This window comes from Rhinoderma darwinii, unplaced genomic scaffold (assembly GCF_050947455.1).
Source record: "Rhinoderma darwinii isolate aRhiDar2 unplaced genomic scaffold, aRhiDar2.hap1 Scaffold_3325, whole genome shotgun sequence".
NCBI classification, from domain to species: Eukaryota; Metazoa; Chordata; class Amphibia; order Anura; family Rhinodermatidae; genus Rhinoderma; species Rhinoderma darwinii.
The window spans coordinates 10587-37423 of record NW_027463401.1 but is presented as its reverse complement, the minus strand read 5'-3'; the positions used below and the strand labels follow the sequence as shown (position 1 = coordinate 37423).

Here is a 26837-nt window from a genome sequence, read left to right as displayed (position 1 = left end):
CCGTGCCCGTTGTGAATATCGGAGACTCCTCTTCAGAGCCGGGGAATGAATTGTACGTTGGATGTCGTCAAGGGGTTAATTTATTAAAAAAAACAAGTTCTTTCAGATGGAAACATAAAATGTAAAAAGACAAATATTTTACTATAAAATACAAACCTGGTAAATATTCTCGGATAGATGGTGCGCCCCCCCCCCCCCCCTGTAAACACTCCGTTTGCTCCTTGGGGGAGGGGTCACTGAACTATTTATACAATACACAAAATAATAAGAGCGCGGCTTACAGGGCGCGCAGCACGACAAACAACATAAAAATCTCCCGGCACTGAGGAAAACGGGGGGGGGGGGGGTGACGCACCGGTGGAGTCACAGGTCCGGGCACTTTGTGAAGGTAAGAAAGTCTTCACCCCCTCCAGTAAGACTAGCGTAATGTCCAGCGCCCCGGGGGCAGTGTAGCCTGCGCTCCTTTAGTCGCGGGGCAGGGGGCGCTCTCGGGTGGTACAGCCCCGGCAAGGCGGTGAGAAACGGTCATACGTAATATAAGGCGCGACTTCACACGGCACGGACCGTGCGCTGAATTCACGGGAGTAGCACTGGAGTCTGGGGAGGGGGTCGAGGCCGTCAGACCAGAATCCTCAACAGGAACGACAATCCAGCTCCAAGCGCCAGACCCAGCGACAGGAAGAACGCCATTATAGCGCCGGCGGTTTCAGCATCATGTACATTCACCTGCCTGCGGGGACGAGCGAAGAACGTCAGAGAACCGCAAAACGGATGACAAGTCCCAACAAGTGCGCCGGGGGGGGGCGGACTACCCCGATCTGTGAGGGGACCCCCCCCCCCCCACCCCCACCCCTTACATCGGTATAAGGAAGACTTGGGGTGCCGGTTTGGAGCGAGATATTTGTATTTTGCCAGCGGCTGCGCGTGCGACGTTTCGGTGTTGATCGACCTTCATCAGGCTGTTTCGTTGTTTCTGGGAAGCGCTTTCTATGCGGCCGGCGACTCTCCTACTTGCGCCATTGTATTCCCAGAAATGACTGAGGCGCCTGGTGAGGGTCGATCAACACCGAAAAGTCGCACGCGCATCCGCTGGCAAAATAAAAATATCTCGCTCCAAACCGGCGCGCCGAGTCCTCCTTATACCGATCTACAAGAATGGACTCCAACTCGTGCACCCACCGACACCGAGCGCAGTCCGGACCACTACAGATCACACGCCCTTATACTAGGAGCGAAAGTGACCCCTCCCCCAACCACCCTCTCCTAATCATGAAGAGACCCGATCCCCCACCGCAAGACCCTCCACCCCCCCCACCGCGAGACCCTCCATCCCCCCCCCCCCACGGATCACACGCCCTTACACTAGGAGCGAAAGTGACCCCTCCCCCAACCACCCTCTCCTAATCATGGAGAGACCCGATCCCCCCACCGCGAGACCCTCCATCCCCCCCCCCACGGATCACACTAGGAGCGAAAGTGACCCCTCCCCCAACCACCCTCTCCTAATCATGGAGAGACCCGATCCCCCCCACCGCGAGACCCTCCATCCCCCCCCCCCCCCCCCACTGATCACACGCCCTTACACTAGGAGCGAAAGTGACCCCTCCCCCAACCACCCTCTCCTAATCATGGAGAGACCCGATCCCCCCACCGCGAGACCCTCCATCCCCCCCCCCCCCCACTGATCACACGCCCTTACACTAGGAGCGAAAGTGACCCCCTCCCCCAACCACCCTCTCCTAATCATGGAGAGACCCGATCCCCCCACCGCGAGACCCTCCACCCCCCCCACCGCGAGACCCTCCATCCCCCACCATCGCACTGACCCCCCCCCCTGTATCCTCCGCATTCCATGAGACGACCGGGGAGAACCTGACAGTGGAGCGGCCCCAGATGATGAGAATGTGGGGGAGGGGGACAGGTACTCACTTAGGCCCGAAGCACATACAGAGACTGGCCAGGTAGCCGTTAGAGAGGGCGAACAGCACCATGATACAGATGTACCAGGCGTCATGCGCCAGGTAGACGGGCAGGTAGTTGCGTGGCATCACATTACACAGCATGAAGAGCGGCAGGAACACCAGACGAGCTGCCACCAGGATGGGCAGAAGTTTACTGTCCTTCCCAGGCTGCAGAAGACACAACACAGCAGAGGTGACGTTACAATTACATCCAAGTGTAAACCACTCATCATATATGTGAACCCCAGTAACCTGCACCTACCAGAACATGGAAACTTCACACATTCACCAGCAGAGGGCAGCAGCCTCCCATACAGAACATACAGTCTTATCCACTAGAGGGCAGCAGCACCCACAATATCATCAGTCATCAGCAGAACATCGCTCCTCTACCTCCTGATACATAGTGATATCCTGCAGATTATTACACCACTGACCTCTCTACAGATCTGCAGAACATTGCTCCTCTACCTCCTGACAGATACATAGTGATATATCCTGCAGATTATTACACCACTGACCTCTCTACAGATCTGCAGAACATCGCTCCTCTACCTCCTGACAGATACATAGTGATATATCCTGCAGATTATTACACCACTGACCTCTCTACAGATCTGCAGAACATTGCTCCTCTACCTCCTGACAGATACATAGTGATATATCCTGCAGATTATTACACCACTGACCTCTCTACAGATCTGCAGAACATTGCTCCTCTACCTCCTGACAGATACATAGTGATATATCCTGCAGATTATTACACCACTGAGCGCTCTACAGATCTGCAGAACATTGCTCCTCTACCTCCTGACAGATACATAGTGATATATCCTGCAGATTATTACACCACTGACCTCTCTACAGATCTGCAGAACATCGCTCCTCTACCTCCTGACAGATACATAGTGATATATCCTGCAGATTATTACACCACTGACCTCTCTACAGATCTGCAGAACATCGCTCCTCCACCTCCTGACAGATACATAGTGATATATCCTGCAGATTATTACACCACTGACCTCTACAGATCTGCAGAACATTGCTCCTCTACCTCCTGACAGATACATAGTGATATATCCTGCAGATTATTACACCACTGACCTCCCTACAGATCTGCAGAACATCGCTCCTCTACCTCCTGACAGACACATAGTGATATATCCTGCAGATTATTACACCACTGACCTCTCTACAGATCTGCAGAACATCGCTCCTCTACCTCCTGACAGACACATAGTGATATATCCTGCAGATTATTACACCACTGTCCTCTCTACAGATCTGCAGAACATCGCTCCTCTACCTCCTGACAGACACATAGTGATATATCCTGCAGATTATTACACCACTGACCTCTCTACAGATCTGCAGAACATCGCTCCTCTACCTCCTGACAGATACATAGTGATATATCCTGCAGATTATTACACCACTGACCTCTCTACAGATCTGCAGAACATTGCTCCTCCACCTCCTGACAGATACATAGTGATATATCCTGCAGATTATTACACCACTGACCTCTCTACAGATCTGCAGAACATTGCTCCTCTACCTCCTGCTAGATACATTCTGCAGATTATTACACCACTGACCTCCCTACAGATCTGCAGAACATCGCTCCTCTACCTCCTGACAGATACATAGTGATATATCCTGCATATTATTACACCACTGACCTCTACAGATCTGCAGAACATCGCTCCTCTACCTCCTGACAGATACATAGTTATATATCCTGCAGATTATTACACCACTGACCTCTCTACAGATCTGCAGAACATTGCTCCTCTACCTCCTGACAGATACATAGTGATATATCCTGCAGATTATTACACCACTGACCTCTCTACAGATCTGCAGAGCATTGCTCCTCTACCTCATGACAGATACATAGTGATATATCCTGCAGATTATTACACCACTGACCTCTCTACAGATCTGCAGAACATTGCTCCTCCACCTCCTGACAGATACATAGTGATATATCCTGCAGACTATTACACCACTGACCTCTCTACAGATCTGCAGAACATCGCTCCTCTACCTCCTGACATACATAGTGATATATCCTGCAGATTATTACACCTCTGACCTCTCTACAGATCTGCAGAACATTGCTCCTCTACCTCCTGACAGATACATAGTGATATATCCTGCAGATTATTACACCACTGAGCGCTCTACAGATCTGCAGAACATTGCTCCTCTACCTCCTGACAGATACATAGTGATATATCCTGCAGATTATTACACCACTGACCTCTCTACAGATCTGCAGAACATCGCTCCTCTACCTCCTGACAGATACATAGTGATATATCCTGCAGATTATTACACCACTGACCTCTCTACAGATCTGCAGAACATCGCTCCTCCACCTCCTGACAGATACATAGTGATATATCCTGCAGATTATTACACCACTGACCTCTCTACAGATCTGCAGAACATTGCTCCTCTACCTCCTGACATACATAGTGATATATCCTGCAGATTATTACACCACTGACCTCTCTACAGATCTGCAGAACATCGCTCCTCTACCTCCTGACAGATACATAAGTGATATATCCTGCAGATTATTACACCACTGACCCCTCTACAGATCTGCAGAACATCGCTCCTCTACCTCCTGACAGATACATAGTGATATATCCTGCAGATTATTACACCACTGACCTCTCTAGAGATCTGCAGAACATTGCTCCTCCACCTCCTGACAGATACATAGTGATATATCCTGCAGATTATTACACCACTGACCTCTCTACAGATCTGCAGAACATTGCTCCTCTACCTCCTGACATACATAGTGATATATCCTGCAGATTATTACACCACTGACCTCTCTACAGATCTGCAGAACATTGCTCCTCTACCTCCTGACAGATACATAGTGATATATCCTGCAGATTATTACACCACTGACCTCTCTACAGATCTGCAGAACATTGCTCCTCTACCTCCTGACAGATACATAGTGACATATCCTGCAGATTATTACACCACTGACCTCTCTACTGATCTGCAGAGCATTGCTCCTCTACCTCCTGACAGATACATAGTGATATATCCTGCAGATTATTACACCACTGACCTCTCTACAGATCTGCAGAACATCGCTCCTCTACCTCCTGACATACATAGTGATATATCCTGCAGATTATTACACCACTGACCTCTCTACAGATCTGCAGAACATCGCTCCTCTACCTCCTGACAGATACATAGTGATATATCCTGCAGATTATTACACCACTGACCTCTCTACAGATCTGCAGAACATTGCTCCTCTACCTCCTGACAGATACATAGTGATATATCCTGCAGATTATTACACCACTGACCTCTCTACAGTTCTGCAGAACATTGCTCCTCTACCTCCTGACAGATACATAGTGATATATCCTGCAGATTATTACACCACTGACCTCTCTACAGATCTGCAGAACATTGCTCCTCTACCTCCTGACAGATACATAGTGATATATCCTGCAGATTATTACACCACTGACCTCTCTACAGATCTGCAGAACATTGCTCCTCTACCTCCTGACAGATACATAGTGATATATCCTGCAGATTATTACACCACTGACCTCTACAGATCTGCAGAACATTGCTCCTCTACCTCCTGACAGATACATAGTGATATATCCTGCAGATTATTACACCACTGACCTCTCTACAGATCTGCAGAACATTGCTCCTCTACCTCCTGACAGATACATAGTGATATATCCTGCAGATTATTACACCACTGACCTCTACAGATCTGCAGAACATTGCCCCTCTACCTCCTGACAGATACATAGTGATATATCCTGCAGATTATTACACCACTGACCTCTCTACAGATCTGCAGAACATCGCTCCTCCACCTCCTGACAGATACATAGTGATATATCCTGCAGATTATTACACCACTGACCTCTCTACAGATCTGCAGAACATTGCTCCTCTACCTCCTGACAGATACATAGTGATATATCCTGCAGATTATTACACCACTGACCCCTCTACAGATCTGCAGAACATTGCTCCTCTACCTCCTGACAGATACATAGTGATATATCCTGCAGATTATTACACCACTGACCCCTCTACAGATCTGCAGAACATTGCTCCTCTACCTCCTGACAGATACATAGTGATATATCCTGCAGATTATTACACCACCGTCCTCTACAGATCTGCAGAACATTGCTCCTCTACCTCCTGACAGGTACATAGTCATATATCCTGCAGATTATTACACCCCCTGACCTCTCTACAGATCTGCAGAACATTGCTCCTCCACCTCCTGACAGGTACATAGTCATATATCCTGCAGACTATTACACCACTGACCTCTCTACAGATCTGCAGAACATTGCTCCTCCACCTCCTGACAGATACATAGTGATATATCCTGCAGATTATTACACCACTGACCCCTCTACAGATCTGCAGAACATTGCTCCTCTACCTCCTGACAGATACATAGTGATATATTCTGCAGATTATTACACCACTGACCTCTCTACAGATCTGCAGAACATCGCTCCTCTACCTCCTGACAGATACATAGTGATATATCCTGCAGATTATTACACCACTGACCTCTCTACAGATCTGCAGAACATTGCTCCTCCACCTCCTGACAGATACATAGTGATATATCCTGCAGATTATTACACCACTGACCTCTCTACAGATCTGCAGAACATTGCTCCTCTACCTCCTGCTAGATACATTCTGCAGATTATTACACCACTGACCTCCCTACAGATCTGCAGAACATCGCTCCTCTACCTCCTGACAGATACATAGTGATATATCCTGCAGATTATTACACCACTGACCTCTCTACAGATCTGCAGAACATCGCTCCTCTACCTCCTGACAGATACATAGTTATATATCCTGCAGATTATTACACCACTGACCTCTCTACAGATCTGCAGAACATTGCTCCTCTACCTCCTGACAGATACATAGTGATATATCCTGCAGATTATTACACCACTGACCTCTCTACAGATCTGCAGAGCATTGCTCCTCTACCTCATGACAGATACATAGTGATATATCCTGCAGATTATTACACCACTGACCTCTCTACAGATCTGCAGAACATTGCTCCTCCACCTCCTGACAGATACATAGTGATATATCCTGCAGACTATTACACCACTGACCTCTCTACAGATCTGCAGAACATCGCTCCTCTACCTCCTGACATACATAGTGATATATCCTGCAGATTATTACACCTCTGACCTCTCTACAGATCTGCAGAACATTGCTCCTCTACCTCCTGACAGATACATAGTGATATATCCTGCAGATTATTACACCACTGAGCGCTCTACAGATCTGCAGAACATTGCTCCTCTACCTCCTGACAGATACATAGTGATATATCCTGCAGATTATTACACCACTGACCTCTCTACAGATCTGCAGAACATCGCTCCTCTACCTCCTGACAGATACATAGTGATATATCCTGCAGATTATTACACCACTGACCTCTCTACAGATCTGCAGAACATCGCTCCTCCACCTCCTGACAGATACATAGTGATATATCCTGCAGATTATTACACCACTGACCTCTCTACAGATCTGCAGAACATTGCTCCTCTACCTCCTGACAGATACATAGTGATATATCCTGCAGATTATTACACCACTGACCTCTCTACAGATCTGCAGAACATCGCTCCTCTACCTCCTGACAGATACATAAGTGATATATCCTGCAGATTATTACACCACTGACCCCTCTACAGATCTGCAGAACATCGCTCCTCTACCTCCTGACAGATACATAGTGATATATCCTGCAGATTATTACACCACTGACCTCTCTAGAGATCTGCAGAACATTGCTCCTCCACCTCCTGACAGATACATAGTGATATATCCTGCAGATTATTACACCACTGACCTCTCTACAGATCTGCAGAACATTGCTCCTCTACCTCCTGACATACATAGTGATATATCCTGCAGATTATTACACCACTGACCTCTCTACAGATCTGCAGAACATTGCTCCTCTACCTCCTGACAGATACATAGTGATATATCCTGCAGATTATTACACCACTGACCTCTCTACAGATCTGCAGAACATCGCTCCTCTACCTCCTGACAGATACATAGTGATATATCCTGCAGATTATTACACCACTGACCTCTCTACAGATCTGCAGAACATTGCTCCTCTACCTCCTGACAGATACATAGTGATATATCCTGCAGATTATTACACCACTGACCTCTCTACAGATCTGCAGAACATTGCTCCTCTACCTCCTGACAGATACATAGTGATATATCCTGCAGATTATTACACCACTGACCTCTCTACAGATCTGCAGAACATTGCTCCTCTACCTCCTGACAGATACATAGTGATATATCCTGCAGATTATTACACCACTGACCTCTACAGATCTGCAGAACATTGCTCCTCTACCTCCTGACAGATACATAGTGATATATCCTGCAGATTATTACACCACTGACCTCTCTACAGATCTGCAGAACATTGCTCCTCTACCTCCTGACAGATACATAGTGATATATCCTGCAGATTATTACACCACTGACCTCTCTACAGATCTGCAGAACATTGCTCCTCCTCCTGACAGATACATAGTGATATATCCTGCAGATTATTACACCACTGACCCCTCTACAGATCTGCAGAACATTGCTCCTCTACCTCCTGACAGATACATAGTGATAGATCCTGCAGATTATTACACCACTGACCTCTCTACAGATCTGCAGAACATCGCTCCTCTACCTCCTGACAGATCCATAGTGATATATCCTGCAGATTATTACACCACTGACCTCTCTACAGATCTGCAGAACATCGCTCCTCTACCTCCTGACAGATACATAGTGATATATCCTGCAGATTATTACACCACTGTCCTCTCTACAGATCTGCAGAACATTGCTCCTCTACCTCCTGACAGATACATAGTGATATATCCTGCAGATTATTACACCACTGACCTCTACAGATCTGCAGAACATTGCTCCTCTACCTCCTGACAGATACATAGTGATATATCCTGCAGATTATTACACCACTGACCTCTCTACAGATCTGCAGAACATCGCCCCTCTACCTCCTGACAGATACATAGTGATATATCCTGCAGATTATTACACCACTGACCTCTCTACAGATCTGCAGAACATCGCCCCTCTACCTCCTGACAGATACATAGTGATATATCCTGCAGATTATTACACCACTGACCTCTCTACAGATCTGCAGAACATTGCTCCTCTACCTCCTGACAGATACATAGTGATATATCCTGCAGATTATTACACCACTGACCTCTCTACAGATCTGCAGAACATTGCTCCTCTACCTCATGACAGATACATAGTGATATATCCTGCAGATTATTACACCACTGTCCTCTCTACAGATCTGCAGAACATCGCTCCTCCACCTCCTGACAGATACATAGTGATATATCCTGCAGATTATTACACCACTGACCTCTCTACAGATCTGCAGAACATCGCTCCTCCACCTCCTGACAGATACATAGTGATATATCCTGCAGATTATTACACCACTGACCTCTCTACAGATCTGCAGAACATTGCTCCTCTACCTCCTGACAGATACATAGTGATATATCCTGCAGATTATTACACCACTGACCTCTCTACAGATCTGCAGAACATTGCTCCTCTACCTCCTGACAGATACATAGTGATATATCCTGCAGATTATTACACCACTGACCTCTCTACAGATCTGCAGAACATTGCTCCTCCACCTCCTGACAGATACATAGTAATATATCCTGCAGATTATTACACCACTGACCTCTCTACAGATCTGCAGAACATCGCTCCTCTACCTCCTGACAGATACATAGTGATATATCCTGCAGATTATTACACCACTGACCTCTCTACAGATCTGCAGAACATCGCTCCTCTACCTCCTGACAGATACATAGTGATATATCCTGCAGATTATTACACCACTGACCTCTCTACAGATCTGCAGAACATTGCTCCTCTACCTCCTGACAGATACATAGTGATATATCCTGCAGACTATTACACCACTGTCCTCTCTACAGATCTGCAGAACATTGCTCCTCTATCTCCTGACAGATACATAGTGATATATCCTGCAGATTATTACACCACTGTCCTCTCTACAGATCTGCAGAACATTGCTCCTCTACCTCCTGACAGACACATAGTGATATATCCTGCAGATTATTACACCACTGACCTCTCTACAGATCTGCAGAACATCGCTCCTCTACCTCCTGACAGATACATAGTGATATATCCTGCAGATTATTACACCACTGACCTCTCTACAGATCTGCAGAACATTGCTCCTCTACCTCCTGACAGATACATAGTGATATATCCTGCAGATTATTACACCACTGACCTCTACAGATCTGCAGAACATTGCTCCTCTACCTCCTGACAGATACATAGTGATATATTCTGCAGATTATTACACCACTGACCTCTCTACAGATCTGCAGAACATCGCTCCTCTACCTCCTGACAGGTACATAGTGATATATCCTGCAGATTATTACACCACTGACCTCTCTACAGATCTGCAGAACATCGCTCCTCTACCTCCTGACAGATACATAGTGATATATCCTGCAGATTATTACACCACTGACCTCTCTAGTGATCTGCAGAACATTGCTCCTCCACCTCCTGACAGATACATAGTGATATATCCTGCAGATTATTACACCACTGACCTCTCTACAGATCTGCAGAACATTGCTCCTCCACCTCCTGACAGACACATAGTGATATATCCTGCAGATTATTACACCACTGTCCTCTCTACAGATCTGCAGAACATTGCTCCTCTACCTCCTGACAGATACATAGTGATATATCCTGCAGATTATTACACCACTGACCTCTCTAGAGATCTGCAGAACATCGCTCCTCTACCTCCTGACAGATACATAGTGATATATCCTGCAGATTATTACACCACTGACCTCTCTGCAGAACATCGCTCCTCCACCTCCTGACAGATACATAGTGATATATCCTGCAGATTATTACACCACTGACCTCTCTACAGATCTGCAGAACATCGCTCCTCCACCTCCTGACAGATACATAGTGATATATCCTGCAGATTATTACACCACTGACCTCTCTACATATCTGCAGAACATCGCTCCTCTACCTCCTGACAGATACATAGTGATATATCCTGCAGATTATTACACCACTGACCTCTCTACAGATCTGCAGAACATTGCTCCTCTACCTCCTGACAGATACATAGTGATATATCCTGCAGATTATTACACCACTGACCTCTCTACAGATCTGCAGAACATTGCTCCTCTACCTCCTGACAGATACATAGTGATATATCCTGCAGATTATTACACCACTGACCTCTCTACAGATCTGCAGAACATTGCTCCTCTACCTCCTGACAGATACATAGTGATATATCCTGCAGATTATTACACCACTGACCTCTCTACAGATCTGCAGAACATTGCTCCTCTACCTCCTGACAGATACATAGTGATATATCCTGCAGATTATTACACCACTGACCTCTCTACAGATCTGCAGAACATCGCTCCTCTACCTCCTGACAGATACATAGTGATATATCCTGCAGATTATTACACCACTGACCTCTCTAGAGATCTGCAGAACATCGCTCCTCCACCTCCTGACAGATACATAGTGATATATCCTGCAGATTATTACACCACTGACCTCTCTACAGATCTGCAGAACATTGCTCCTCTACCTCCTGACAGATACATAGTGATATATCCTGCAGATTATTACACCACTGACCACTCTACAGATCTGCAGAACATTGCTCCTCCACCTCCTGACAGATACATAGTGATATATCCTGCAGATTATTACACCACTGACCCCTCTACAGATCTGCAGAACATTGCTCCTCTACCTCCTGACAGATACATAGTGATATATACTACAGATTATTACACCACTGACCTCTCTACATCTGCAGAACATTGCACCTCTACCTCCTGACAGATACATAGTGATATATCCTGCAGATTATTACACCACTGACCTCTCTACAGATCTGCAGAACATCGCTCCTCCACCTCCTGATACATAGTGATATATCCTGCAGATTATTACACCACTGACCTCTCTACAGATCTGCAGAACATTGCTCCTCTACCTCCTGACAGATACATAGTGATATATCCTGCAGATTATTACACCACTGACCTCTCTACAGATCTGCAGAACATTGCTCCTCCACCTCCTGACAGATACATAGTGATATATCCTGCAGATTATTACACCACTGACCTCTCTACAGATCTGCAGAACATTGCTCCTCTACCTCCTGACAGATACATAGTGATATATCCTGCAGATTATTACACCACTGACCTCTCTACATCTGCAGAACATTGCACCTCTACCTCCTGACAGATACATAGTGATATATCCTGCAGATTATTACACCACTGACCTCTCTACAGATCTGCAGAACATTGCTCCTCCACCTCCCGACAGGTACATAGTGATATATCCTGCAGATTATTACACCACTGACCTCTCTGCAGACTATTGCGCCTCCTTCATACTCACCCACATGACCAGGGAGGTGACGCTGCGTCCGGCCCAGTCCAACAGGTTGAAAAGCAGAAAACACGACACTGGGATGAAATACTTTGCTGTAGAGGAGAGAGGACGGCACACAGTGATGCGGAGGGCGGAGCGAGGGTCCCGGGGCAATGTCGGGGGTCGTCACTACCACAGACTGCGCTGGAGGTGATAACAGATTGCAGTAGCGCAGCCCGTCTGTTCTCCCGGGAGGTGGAGTTGTGGGGTAACTTTGTTACTTACCCCACTGGGAGTCGCCGGCCACGGTTGACTTGACATCGGCGGTGACAGACGGGAATATCCCAATGGTGACGGTGAAGACGAGGCAGACGGACAGCGCCAGCACCCAGATCTGGAGGCGACAATCACCGGAGGGTTTCACGTTTTTCGTATTTTGAGGCGTTTTTCAGTATTTTAGGCCGGATGTAGAATAGGCGGCCGCCGGGCGAGCAGTGGGGAGGGGCTTGCGGGAAGGGGCGTGGCCAGCAGCAATTACCTTCTTCAGGATGTGGATGATTGATGGTTTCTCGGTCGTCCGGACTCCGGACTCCTCAACGCGGTCACCTGGGGGGGGCAGGAATTATATACAGGCCGACCCCTCCCCTGTATGACGGCAGAACCTCCCCCGCCCCCGCTCACCCTTCTGCAGCAGGTCTTTCCGCAGCTCCACGTGGTCCGGGACGTTCTTCGCCGCTTCGTCTTTCAGATTCTCCACGGTGTAAAACTGGTAAAATTCCTGCAATGAACGCGACATGAATATCGGAGCGGGCGACCCCTCCCCCGCACCCGCTGCTGCAAATCAAGCTGAAGAGATCGGCAGCTTTCTAACAGACTCCCTGATCTCTGCTTGCTGCCAGTGAATGGAAATATTCAGAGAAGCTGAGAACTGGTCCTGGCCTCGTTGGAGATAGTACAGGGGAGCAGCGGCAGTACGGGGGAGGGGGCTGCACGGACCACGTATTTATAACACGGAGCTGCTCATATTCTTGTTACACACTGAGGGAGAGATCCTGCAGTGTAAAGCATCATCACCCACAGAAGAGTTTACTGCACCCCACAGACTGATACATTGTAACGACAGGAGAGAGAAAATGAGGCCCAGACTCTGAACCAGCTGCAGCTCCTCCTTTTAACACCGGGACATTATAACGATCTCGCCTGATCCAGGATCGGCTCATCCTCCACCTCCAATTTCCAGACTCACCAGTTTATTAAGAGCCAAGTAAGAGATGAGGGCGAGGAGGACGACCGCACAGGCGGCGACGAAATAGCCAAACGCACTGTCCTCCAGCGCGGAGCCGCCTGCAAAACACGGAGACCGGCAGGTTATAATACAACACCCGCGGGAGGGGGAGGGGCATCCGGATCATCAACAACACCCGCGGGAGGGGGAGGGGCAGCCAGATCATCAATAACACCCGCGGGAGGGGGAGGGGCAGCCGGATCATCAATAACACCCGCGGGAGGGGGAGGGGCAGCCGGATTATATGGGGGAGGGGCAGCCGGATTATATGGGGGAGGGGCAGCCGGATTATATGGGGGAGGGGCAGCCGGATTATATGGGGGAGGGGCAGCCGGATTATATGGGGGAGGGGCTATCACAGTCTTTATGTTACTTACTGGCCAAAGCGCAAATCATAGCGAAAGCTGCAAATGTCCCGGCCAAACCCTGACCGCTCATTATCGGAGCCGTGTAACTTGCTGGGAAGAGCGCGGCCAATCCAAAGAGACTGCCCTGGAGGAGAGCGCCAAATGCTGAGGAGCAGAAAACACGAGAGCGACGTCAGAGAGAGAGAGAGAGAGAGAGACAGCGCGAGAGAGAGAGAGAGCGAGAGAGAGAGACAGTGCGAGAGAGAGAGAGAGAGAGAGAGACAGCGCGAGAGAGAGAGAGAGAGAGAGAGACAGCGCGAGAGAGAGAGAGAGAGAGAGAGAGACAGTGCGAGAGAGAGAGAGAGAGAGACAGCACGAGTGGGAGAGAGAGACAGCGCGAGAGAGAGAGAGAGAGAGACAGCGCGAGAGAGAGAGAGAGAGACAGCGCGAGAGAGAGAGAGAGACAGCGCGAGAGAGAGAGAGACAGTGCGAGAGAGAGAGAGACAGTGCGAGAGAGAGACAGCACGAGTGGGAGAGAGAGACAGCGCGAGAGAGAGACAGCACGAGTGGGAGAGAGAGACAGCACGAGAGAGAGAGAGAGACAGCGCGAGAGGGAGAGAGAGAGAGACAGCGCGAGAGGGGGAGAGAGACAGCGCGAGAGGGGGAGAGAGAGAGACAGCGGGAGAGGGAGAGAGAGAGAGAGACAGCGCGAGAGGGAGAGAGAGACAGCGCGAGAGGGGGAGAGAGACAGCGCGAGAGGGGGAGAGAGACAGCGCGAGAGGGGGAGAGAGACAGCGCGAGAGGGGGAGAGAGACAGCGCGAGAGGGGGAGAGAGACAGCGCGAGAGGGGGAGAGAGACAGCGCGAGAGGGGGAGAGAGACAGCGCGAGAGGGGGAGAGAGACAGCGCGAGAGGGGGAGAGAGAGAGACAGCGCGAGAGGGAGAGAGACAGCGCGAGAGGGGGAGAGAGAGACAGTGCGAGAGGGGGAGAGAGACAGCGCGAGAGGGGGAGAGAGACAGCGCGAGAGGGGGAGAGAGACAGCGCGAGAGGGGGAGAGAGACAGCGCGAGAGGGGGAGAGAGACAGCGCGAGAGGGGGAGAGAGAGAGACAGCGCGAGAGGGAGAGAGACAGCGCGAGAGAGAGAGAGACAGCGCGAGAGAGAGAGAGAGACAGCGCGAGAGAGAGAGAGAGACAGTGCGAGAGAGAGACAGCACGAGTGGGAGAGAGAGACAGCGCAGGGAGGGAGGGAGAGGCAGCGCAGGGAGGGAGAGGCAGGGCAGCGCAGGGAGGGAGGGAGAGGCAGCGCAGGGAGGGAGGGAGAGGCAGCGCAGGGAGGGAGGGAGAGGCAGCGCAGGGAGGGAGGGAGAGGCAGCGCAGGGAGGGAGGGAGGGAGAGGCAGCGCAGGGAGGGAGGGGCGATTATTACTCACAGTTGATGAAAACGATTTTAATCATTGTTAAGGTGAAGAAAGTGACCGGGGAAAACTCGATCTTCACAAATATGGCGGTCAGCAGGAACACCAGGAAGATGGCGGCCAGGCTGCCGACAATGCGAATGTTTTGAGAGATTCTGGACAGAAAGAAAAAAAAAAAAAAAAAAGGAGAATCAGGAAGGAGACGTCGCAGACCCCACACGATATATCTATACGTAGCTCCATATAACCCCCCCCCCCCCCCCCGGATCATTATATACGCCACCTGTATAATCTCACTCACCGACTGTGCAGGACGGAGTTCAGGCAGGTGAAGATGAGGAGGGGCAACATGGCGCAAAGTGTCATCACATTGTTAAACTTGCTCTGCAGCTGATTCCGCGCCGGCTCCAAAGATCTAAGTCCCGAGTCATGAACTTCTAACACAGACGAAACATTGAGGGGTGCGGAGTCATCGCCGTCACTGGGGGCCTGTCTGTCACTCGACGGCTCAGCCAGGCGGCTAGTGAAATACTGAGGAGAAGAAGAAGACAAACACTCGAGGAGACGGAGAGCGCTGCCATCAACCCACCCAACCCTTATGTATAACCCCCAAGATCTCCATGTCATAGCGCTCCAGAGCTGCACTCACTATTCTGCTGGTGGAGTCACTGTGTACATACATTACATTACTTATCCTGTACTGATCCTGAGTTATATCCTGTATTATACTCCAGAGCTGCACTCACTATTCTGCTGGTGGAGTCACTGTGTACATACATTACATTACTTATCCTGTACTGATCCTGAGTTATATCCTGTATTATACTCCAGAGCTGCACTCACTATTCTGCTGGTGGAGTCACTGTGTACATACATTACATTACTTATCCTGTACTGATCCTGAGTTATATCCTGTATTATACTCCAGAACTGCACTCACTATTCTGCTGGTGGAGTCACTGTGTACATACATTACTTATCCTGTACTGATCCTGAGTTATATCCTGTATTATACTCCAGAGCTGCACTCACTATTCTGTTGGTGGAGTCACTGTGTACATACATTACATTACTTATCCTGTACTGATCCTGAGTTACATCCTGTATTATACTCCAGAGCTGCACTCACTATTCTGCTGGTGGAATCACTGTGTACATACATTACATTACTTATCCTGTACTGATCCTGAGTTACATCCTGTATTATACTCCAGAGCTGCACTCACTATTCTGCTGGTGGAGTCACTGTGTACATACATTACATTACTTATCCTGTACTGATCCTGAGTTATATCCTGTATTATACACCAGAGCTGCACTCACTATTCTGCTGGTGGAGTCACTGTGTATATACATTACATTACTTATCCTGTACTGATCCTGAGTTATATCCTGTATTATACTCCAGAGCTGCACTCACTATTCTGCTGGTGGAGTCACTGTGTGCATACATTACATTACTTATCCTGTACTGATCCGGAGTTATATCCTGTATTATACTCCAGAGCTGCACTCACTATTCTGCTGGTGGAGTCACTGTGTGCATACATTACATTACTTATCCTGTACTGATCCTGAGTTACATCCTGTATTATACTCCAGAGCTGCACTCACTATTCTGCTGGTGGAGTCACTGTGTATACATTACATTACTTATCCTGTACTGATCCTGAGTTACATCCTGTATAATACTCCAGAGCTGCACTCACTATTCTGCTGGTGGAGTCACTGTGTACATACATTACTTATCCTGTACTGATCCTGTGTTATATCCTGTATTATACTCCAGAGCTGCAGTCACTATTCTGCTGGTGGAGTCACTGTGTACATACATTACATTACTTATCCTGTACTGATCCTGAGTTATATCCTGTATTATACTCCAGAGCTGCACTCACTATTCTGCTGGTGGAGTCACTGTGTACATACATTACATTACTTATCCTGTACTGATCCTGAGTTACATCCTGTATTATACTCCAGAGCTGCACTCACTATTCTGCTGGTGGAGTCACTGTGTACATACATTACATTACTTATCCTGTACTGATCCTGAGTTACATCCTGTATTATACTCCAGAGCTGCACTCACTATTCTGATGGTGGAGTCACTGTGTACATACATTACATTACTTATCCTGTACTGATCCTGAGTTACATCCTGTATCTCTTTATTTTATATAAATTTACAAAACATAAACTGAAAAACAAATACATAACTAATTCCATATAACCAAAATGTCACAACCCAATTCTTATAAACAAATTTTCTTATATACATCTCTGTATATGAGAAGAGAAAACGATACCAGACCCGGCCACATACACCCCACTCTTATATACTTACATCTACACTTCATCCGAAACTAAACAATAACTAGAATATATATACATCATATAAACGTAATCAAAAGTACCAACAGAAAATCCCCCGACCCGCGTCACCCAAGGGCCTAAAGAAACAACATAATAATGATGATAATAATAAAACAACAACATAATAATAATAAAATAATAATAATAATAACCCCAAAAATCCAAAATATAATAATACTAATCCCAATTTTTTTTTTTTTTTATATATATATATTTTTTAAACACACTATACACATCCTGACTTTCCCTAACCTTACCCTTCTTACCTAAACTCCACCACCCCAGCCAGCATCTCGCCTCATGTCCTCTCACGTCCGCATAGTCCAGATGCTGGCCCCCACCACCACACCCAACACCCCAGCCCAGCCCCCCGCCCCATGTCCTCCCATGTCCGCATAGTCCGGGGCTGGGTCAGGCAAACCCCCCCGACCCCCTCCCAACCTATCTATTAACCCCCTTAAGTCTATCCCTATTCTAACAACATTTCTACATTATAATACAATACACGTCACCAACCTGTCCAAATACCAAACCATATACAAAATACACCGTACCCGAAAGCACCAAGTTCGGTCGCTTGTAAACCTTTTTCCTGCCATTTCAATCCTAAACAAAACAAAAATCTTCCAGTGCTTACCTAGCCCATCACCAGATAGAGAGAAGGGAAAGCCCCCCCCAGCTCCCCCCAGAGGCCAAGGTACCACGTCCACCGCTGCACCCTCCCTATCGCTTGCCCTATCTCCTTACCCTATTACTAACCCTTTCTTGACCCTATTGAAAGCTGACCCTATGCTGACCCTCACCTTTCCCTTATTCCGAGTCCTATCGCTATATTTTTTATTGGTGCCTCAGCGGAACGCAGACCCCCACCTCCAGTTGAGCACCGGTGACGACTCCCCCTCCCTCATGAAGGCAGACACATTAAGGCACCCAAAAGGAAAAGCCCCTCCAAAGACGAGAGGCTTTGGATGCTCCCAATCTGCCAACCTCCAAAGAATGCACCTTCACCAGGTCACCCATGATATTGCTAACAACCTCATCCACTAGGAGGATTTTCTTCTGGGTAGAAACTAGACATCGTGCATTCCACATAAAGTGCCTGACCACTATACTGACTAGAAACAAGGTGCAATGGTCCCTACCACCGAGGTCTCCGAACACTCCATAGGCCCACCCAGCATAGGAGAGGCTGGTTAGGCCTGGCCAACCAATGGAGGCTCCCACCCTTTTGTATACCTCTGTATTGGAAGGGCAATGAAGCAGGAAATGCTCCATGCTTTCCAGCACTCCGCCACACTCCTCCCGGGGGCAATCCCGATCATCAGAGCTTCTGCACTTTAGATTGTCCCTCACATACAGTCTCCCATGGAAGCAACGCCAAGCCAGATCCCAAAACTTCTGGGGAATCCTCGCTGAATTTAAAAGTTTTAATCCCACCCCGAGGTCACTACTTGGGCAGTCTTTGAGCGCCAGGGGCTTCTGGAAGTGGGTCATCAGGACCCTCCTGTCAAGAAATTTTCTCGACATGGTCCTGATCTCCCACACCTCCAGACCCCACCGGCGAACAATCTTCAGCGCCAGGGTGGCATAAGCCGGGAGATGTCCGTGAGGTGTACGCAGGTCTTTCACTTGCCCTCCTCTCTCCCATTCCTGGAAGAAAGGCCGAAACCACCCCCTGCAGGAGGATATCCACCAAGGAGCCCTCTCTTGCCAGAGGTTTGCCAGGTTGATCTTAACAAAGGTGTTCACTAGGAACACCACCGGGTTAACCATACCTAACCCGCCTAGTGTCCTTGGTAGGTAAGTAACCTCCCTCTTGATTAGGTTGAGCCTGTTCCCCCATAACAGCTGGAAGAACAGGCTATAGACCCGAGTCCAGAGAGGTTCTGGCAAGATGCACACACTGCCCAGGTAAAGCAACATGGGCACCAGGTAGGCCTTGGCCAAGTGAACCCTTTCCCTCAGGGTTAAGGACCAACCCTTCCATTGGTCGACCTTCTGGGCAACTAGATTCAGCCTATCCTCCCAGTTCTTCTTGGGGTAATCACCCGGGCCAAATTCGACTCCTAAGATCTTAGCAGACCCCTGAGGCTCTGGAAGGGTGTCCGGGAGATCAAAACCAGGATCTCCTCCTCCCAGCCAGAGACTTTTGCACTTATCCCGGTTGATCTTGGACCCAGATGCCAATGAGTAACGCTCCACTTCCGACATCACCCACTCTGCCTCCCCTCTCGAGGAGACAAAAATGGAGACGTCGTCTGCGTACGCAACCACCCTCTGAGTGGCCTCCGGCCCCTCCAGGCCGGCCCCGACTCCCGCCAATGGCCCACGATCGATCCTTTTAAGAAAAGGATCAATTGCGAACGCATATAGCAAAGGGCTCAAGGGACAACCCTGGCGGACACCAGACCCAACCTCAAAGGGGGTTCCAACCCAACCGTTCACCAGCGCAAAAGTCTCAGCCCCAGTGTATAAGGTCTGTAGCCAATTGACAAACCCCCCCGGTAGGCCGTACCTCAGAAGGACCGACCAGAGGTACTCGTGGTCCACCCGGTCAAAAGCCTTGGCCTGGTCCAAGGACAGGATGTACCCCTCCCACCGACCAGAATTTCCCTGCTCCACTGCCTCTCTGACACTGAGGACAGCACTAAATGTGCTGCGGCCTGGAACAGAGCAATGCTGGACCGGCGAAAGGAGCCGGGATGCAAACTTCACCAGCCGATTAAACAGCACCTTTGCGAGAACCTTTCTGTCCGTATTGAGCAGCGCTATGGGACGCCAATTCTCAATACGGGTCGAGTCTTTACCCTTCGATAAAACGATCAAGGCCGACCTCCTCATTGACATTGGCAAAGTACCCGAGGAAAGGCACTCATTAAACACCTCAGTCAAGAGGGGAACTAGGGTTCCTTTAAAAGTCTTATAAAACTCGGATGTTAAGCCATCCGGCCCTGGCGATTTTTTGAGGGCAAGCCCATCAATCGCCAATCCCACTTCCTCTTCCTTGATCGAATCTATCAAAACACCGAGAGAGGGGTCTACCCCTGGCTCAGGGATGGTTTCAGCCAGGAAAGCCGACATCTCGTCTCGGTTTGGATCTTGCTTCCCCAAGAGGTGCGAGTAGAAGGATCTGACGACCTCCAAGATCCCTGATTTGGATCTCTTCAGAGATCCTGTACTATCAATCAGTCCTGTCACAACCTTACGACTCACTGACATCTTACAGTTCCTGTAGGGGTCGGGCGAGCGGTACCTCCCGAAATCCCTCTCAAGAACTAAAGATGTGTGCCTATCATACTGACACCTCCTGAGCAAAGCTTTCACCACGGAGATCTCCTCCCCACTACCCCCGGTTGAGACCAGATGTTCGAGTTTCCTCCTCAGTTCCTGATATAGGCGGTACCTACTCATGGACCTGAGGCTCGAGAGCCTGCGGAAAAATCCTGCCACCCGGACTTTAAACAACTCCCACCACTCAGACTTAGTACCACTGAGATCCAACAAAGGTACCTGGCTCTGAAGAAAATCCTCAAAGGCCTGTCTTATCCCCGCTTCTTCCAAGAGAGTAGAATTCAGCCTCCATATACCTCTTCCCATCTGGAGGGACTCTGCAATGTTCAAAGAGAAAATAATCATACAGTGATCGGAGAACTCCACCTCAACAACGGACACTGGTGAAGAGATGGCTTCCTCCTTCAAAAAAAACCTGTCTATCCTAGACCTACAACTACCTCTACGATAGGTGAAACCCGAGTGGCCTGGGGTATGCCTGATGTGGATATCCACCAGGCGAGCATCGCTAACTATATTTTTTAATGCTACACTATCGTAGGTCAATTTTTTATCTCCGGAACCTCCTCTATCTCGGGGTCTCATGACAGTATTGAAGTCCCCTCCAAAGATAACTTGTCGACCTGAAAAAAGGAAAGGCTTAATCCTCATGAAGAGACTTTTACGGTCCCATTTGCTCTGGGGTCCGTATATATTGATTAGTCTTAATTCCTGTCCCCTCATGAGGACATCTAAGATCAAGCACCTCCCCATTTCTAACTCAATCATCCGTCGGCATGTTACCGGTGCGGTGAAAAGGACCGCCACTCCGCTATAGGGCTCAGCCGCAAGAGACCAGTAGGAGGGCCCGCGTCGCCACTCCCTCCTAGATTTAACGACGTCTGCCAAAAGTGACAGCCTGGTCTCCTGCAAAAACAAAATGTCGGCTTCAACTCGGCCAAGAAAATCAAAGGCTGCAAATCTCGCCCTATCTGACTTAATGCTGGCAACGTTAATTGATGCCAGCGTCAACGGAGTGGGTGCCGCCATCATGGATGTTTGAGTTAGACGGCTTTCTTCTTCCCACCCCCCCCTCTATCTGATGAGGACCCCCCTTCTTTGCCTCGCTTCTTGCAAACTGAGGAGTCCATATTCACCACCCTATTCCCATCTTCATCCCCAAGTACCGGGTCAACCTCCCCCTCTGGGGGCAACGGCCCCTGCAGCAGGGGAGGCTCAACGACTCTAGGGTGCCCTACCATGCCCTCCCTCTTAGTATGAGAGGCTGGAATGTCCACGAGAGCATGGTATCGATCAGTAGAGCGCACCAGGGGGGTACAGGATTTACCTTCCTGGGCCAGGGCGGGGCCAGATGTATTTGGCCCTTGGGTTTTGCCCGGTGTCCCTTTTGCTGTAGGCTGAGTCCTCTCTTCCTCTCCCACACTTTCATAGTGGGAGGACTGAGAGTCCTCAGCCCTCTGCTCCCTTTGGATCCTCCTCATCTCCCCATTCAATTCGGCCTCCCCAGGGGCATCAGATTCAGGGGGGGCATCCAGATCCGAATCAGAGGTTGTCCCAGTTTCCTGGAGCGCCCTCCAAATCCTCTCCTTCCTTCGCTTCTCCGCCCTTCTCTGGCGAGAAGGGGGACCCTTCTTTGCATTCTTCCCTTGCCCCTGTGCCCCATCGTCCCTGCCCGCACCCTCACCCACGGAGGCCTCCCTCCTTTCATCCTCCGCAGGTTTGGAACAAGCATTGACAACAGAGCGAGGACACCGACTGAACGGGTGACCTAAGTCACCACACAGGTTGCACCGAATACGGTCACACGATGCGGCTAGATGACCAATCCCCCCACAATGAGCACACTTCTGCACCTTGCAGCCTGCACTCAAATGTGAGGGGTCGCCACACCGGTGACACAACTTCGGCTGCCCCTGGTAGAAGACAAGGATCCGATCTCTTCCCAGGAAAGCAGACGATGGTATGTGGGACACCGTCTGTCCCAGACGCTTTAATTTAACCATGAACGTCCAGGCCCCTGACCAGATGCCAAACTCATCCATGTTCTTCCGTGGCATCTCTACTACCTCTCCGTACCTTCCCAACCAGGTCATGATATCAATACAAGAGAGTGACTCATTACGGGTAAGAACGGTCACTCTCTTGGGACCACTTTGGCGAGAAATTGCTTGTGCAGCAAAGTCTCGCCAGCCAGGCTCGTCCTTCATCAGCTCGTAGTTCCCCCAGAAGACCTCAAGGCCCCCTAGGTGAACAAAGCTGATGTCAAACTCGACCGAGCCATGAGGATGTATCAAGGCAAAGATGTCACTCGCCTTGAAGCCCATCCCCAGCAGCAGCTCCACCACCCTCTTTCTGGGAGGGCACGCATCATTGCCATGCCACCGGAGACGGACCACATTCCTCCTGGCTACAGCCTGCCCGGCTGTTGGGAGCGACCACTGATCTCCTCGTTGCTCTCGGAAGGCATTTAGACCATATCTGTCTATCCAGAAAGACAGGTCCTTCTGCACTCCCCCTATGGTTAGGGTTTGCTTTCCCTCTCTTAAAGCGTCCAAGAGACGTTGTTGCAAGTTACCGTCCCCGGACCTTGAGGATGAAGATGGGTGGGCCCGCTGTCCCCCCGCTGCCACACCAGCATAAGACCTGCCGGATGTCACAGCAAGAGGAGCGCCAGGCCCATTGCCCCTGGTTGATACCCCATCCCCACCACCCACCACCTCACCACCTACAGACACAGCACTCAACACCCCATTACCAGCAGACACTCCAGCAACTTTATTTACAGACACCTGCATACCCCCAGCAGTTCCCACATCCACAGCCGCAACTTTTTTATTTAACCCACCAGGTCCCCCTGCAGTCATCCTTCTGGCCAGGCCTGGTTCTATGTTATGTATTTTTCCTGTACATTTTGTGTGGGTAGACACTGCTTCAGTCTCCGCATCATCAGGCACCTTTGCAGGGACGCCACCAGATGTTATAAGCGGTGTCCCCGCTGTGCCCTCCGCCTCATTAACCTCCATCTTTTCTATGTGCGGAACATTTTTGGGAAAGGGGCCACCGCCGCCCCCGACGCCAGCAGCCCCCTTCTCGCCTACACCACTTTTCAGTGATGCGGACGAAGGAGCCACTGATGTCACTGGAGCCGCCTCCGGCGCCGGACCACTCCCCCCTCCCACAGAGGAGTGGCCAACAGAGCCGGAGCCCCCTCTGTGACCGCCCTTGTCCGGAACGTCTGACGGCTTGACACCGACAGACTTCCGGCTTTCAGACACCACATCCGGTTTCTGGTTTACCCGTTCTCCAGACCGCTGACTCGCATCAGAGACCAGTTTCCCGGGCTCGCCATTAACCGGACACGGGGACACACCCCCTGGCGTCACCAGGCCACCAGTACCGCCCCCTTTGCAGGGGTTGGCGTCCGGCGCCATTTTGACCACCACGTGTTCTAATGCCGGACCCGTAACACTCTCCCCGCATTCCCGCTCCAGCCCCACTGCAGAGGCTTGAGCTGGGGGTCTTGCGGGACCTGCGCCCTGATCCTGACTTGCATCTGGCTCAGAGCACAGGAAGGATCTTGCTGTATACACCATTTTAAATGAACCTTCAGCAGATTTTTTTTCCTTTGTCTTTTTTTTCTTCTTAAATTTTTTTTTCTTTTGCTTTTCCTCCTCTGCGGGTAACTCTGCACCGAAACAAAATCCCTGGAAGGATACCGGCGACTCCACGTTACGGATCTGTGTAAGTAATCCTGGAGGCCGCTCACTGTCAGTATCAAAACTCTCCTGATTTCTCCCAGCTGTGAGTCCACCCTCCTCCTCCTCACTGCTCCTGGGTGCCTCAGAATCTGAGCCTTCTCTGGACTTTGCATTCTCATGCTCCATTTTCTCCCCCACAATTTCCTTTGCTGTGTCTGGGGCTCTGCTGTCTTCCTCCACACTTTCTATTTTTATAGGTTCTGCCATCTCGGCAAACCTCTCTTCATTTTTTAATTTTTCACCAAACACCCCTCCGCCTGCCAAAATCTCCTCACGTCTCTCTTCCACTTCTTTTATTTCCTCCAACAAGGATTTCACATTTAAAAGGTATCGGGACCTCTTACCTCCTGAGGCTTTTGCAGCTCTTCCTCTGGCGACCGCCAAGTCCGCACGGAGCCGTTGCAGCGACTTCCTGAGGTCCCGATACTCCTCCAACCGCATAGCCAGACGGGAGCTGAAGTTCTCCACCGTCTCTCCGGTCCTCAGCTGTCCCCATTCCTCCACACGACCGTCATCCAAATGTCCGGACGGCGCTGGTCCTTCTCCAGATGACAACACCTCGATCACCCTGCCGGACCGCGTCTCCATACCCTTATCCAGGGTTCCAGCGTCAGGGGGAGCCAGGACAGCCTTGCCCCGAGATGATCTCCTCACCCCCGCGACTGTTTGCATATTCCCAGCCAGCTGGGATGACCCTCTACCCCCCGCTGGCATGCTCCGGGAGGTAGAGGTCTGAGGCTCCATCCTAGGATGGAACCCCCCTCAGGGTACTTTCCAAGCCCAGGCAGATGGTATGAGGCCTGGGCAGATAGAATAAGGAAAGTCCCTGGATCCAAGGCCTGCACGGTAGTCTCAGCAGCTCTCTCCACACCTCCTACTCCACCCACTCCAGAGCTGCACTGACTATTCTGCTGGTGGAGTCACTGTGTACATACATTACATTACTTATCCTGTACTGATCCTGAGTTACATCCTGTATTATACTCCAGAGCTGCACTCACTATTCTGCTGGTGGAGTCACTGTGTACATACATTACATTACTTATCCTGTACTGATCCTGAGTTACATCCTGTATTATACTCCAGAGCTGTACTCACTATTCTGCTGGTGGAGTCACTGTGTACATACATTACATATCCTGTACGGATCCTGAGTTACATCCTGTATTATACTCCAGAGCTGCACTCGCTATTCTGCTGGTGGAGTCACTGTGTACATACATTACATTACTTATCCTGTACTGATCCTGTCTGTAGGTGGAGATAACCTTTAAGCACCGCCCTCTATATGATGATGTCACTGGCGCTCGGATGTGGTTATTAGGTGACAATGAGGTAAGAGACTGACCATAATTGGATTACGGGCTCAACAACAAACATTGTGGCCCTAAAGCTGTCTGGGGCCCCAATCAATGATCCTCCAGCTTCTCACTCACCATAGTCGCAGTCATGAAGAAATTCCACGGTAACAAAGTGCCGAGTCCAAGCATGAAGAATATCCACCAGACGCCATTGTACCTGCGGGGGAGGGGAGAGGGGTTAACAACGCCACCTCAAGACACAGGAAGACCCCCTCTCCCTCCACCAAAAGGACCCATAGAAGAGATCTTGAGTCTATACAATGGGAATCCCGAATGTGGTGCGACTGCCCACCAGTCCTCACGTGTCCGCAACCAACATGAGAATACTCACCGGTCCCTAGGGGGCGCACTCATAGTCAGTCAGGATGTTGTTCTCTGAAAACTGAAAGCCTGCAAAGAAAAAAAAAAAAAGTAA

General features: G+C 49.5%; 1 protein-coding gene across 1 annotated transcript; it reads right to left on the bottom strand.

The window, feature by feature from the left end:
- Positions 1-62: 62 nt before the first annotated feature.
- SLC29A1 (solute carrier family 29 member 1 (Augustine blood group)) lies at positions 63-26836 on the bottom strand. Its single transcript, XM_075848280.1, has 12 exons — positions 26754-26836; positions 26498-26579; positions 15938-16167; positions 15652-15791; positions 14253-14387; positions 13837-13934; positions 13272-13368; positions 13129-13196; positions 12876-12984; positions 12618-12703; positions 1930-2129; positions 63-730 (listed from the first exon to the last, which is right to left on the bottom strand). Exons 1-12 carry the CDS (start codon positions 26774-26776, stop codon positions 619-621), a joined length of 1380 nt encoding a protein of 459 aa, XP_075704395.1. The 5' UTR covers positions 26777-26836; the 3' UTR covers positions 63-618.
- Position 26837: the final 1 nt, after the last annotated feature.

Bases quoted from the DNA above. Each gene is read 5' to 3' on its own strand.
- SLC29A1 (XM_075848280.1), bottom strand. From the start codon at position 26,776: ATGAGTGCGCCCCCTAGGGACCG. The intron at 14,388-15,651 runs GTGAGTAATAAT...TCTGCTCCTCAG, and splicing joins TAAAATCGTTTTCATCAACT to CATTTGGCGCTCTCCTCCAG. The intron at 13,197-13,271 runs GTGAGCGGGGGC...TGCCCCCCCCAG, and splicing joins GAAAGACCTGCTGCAGAAGG to GTGACCGCGTTGAGGAGTCC.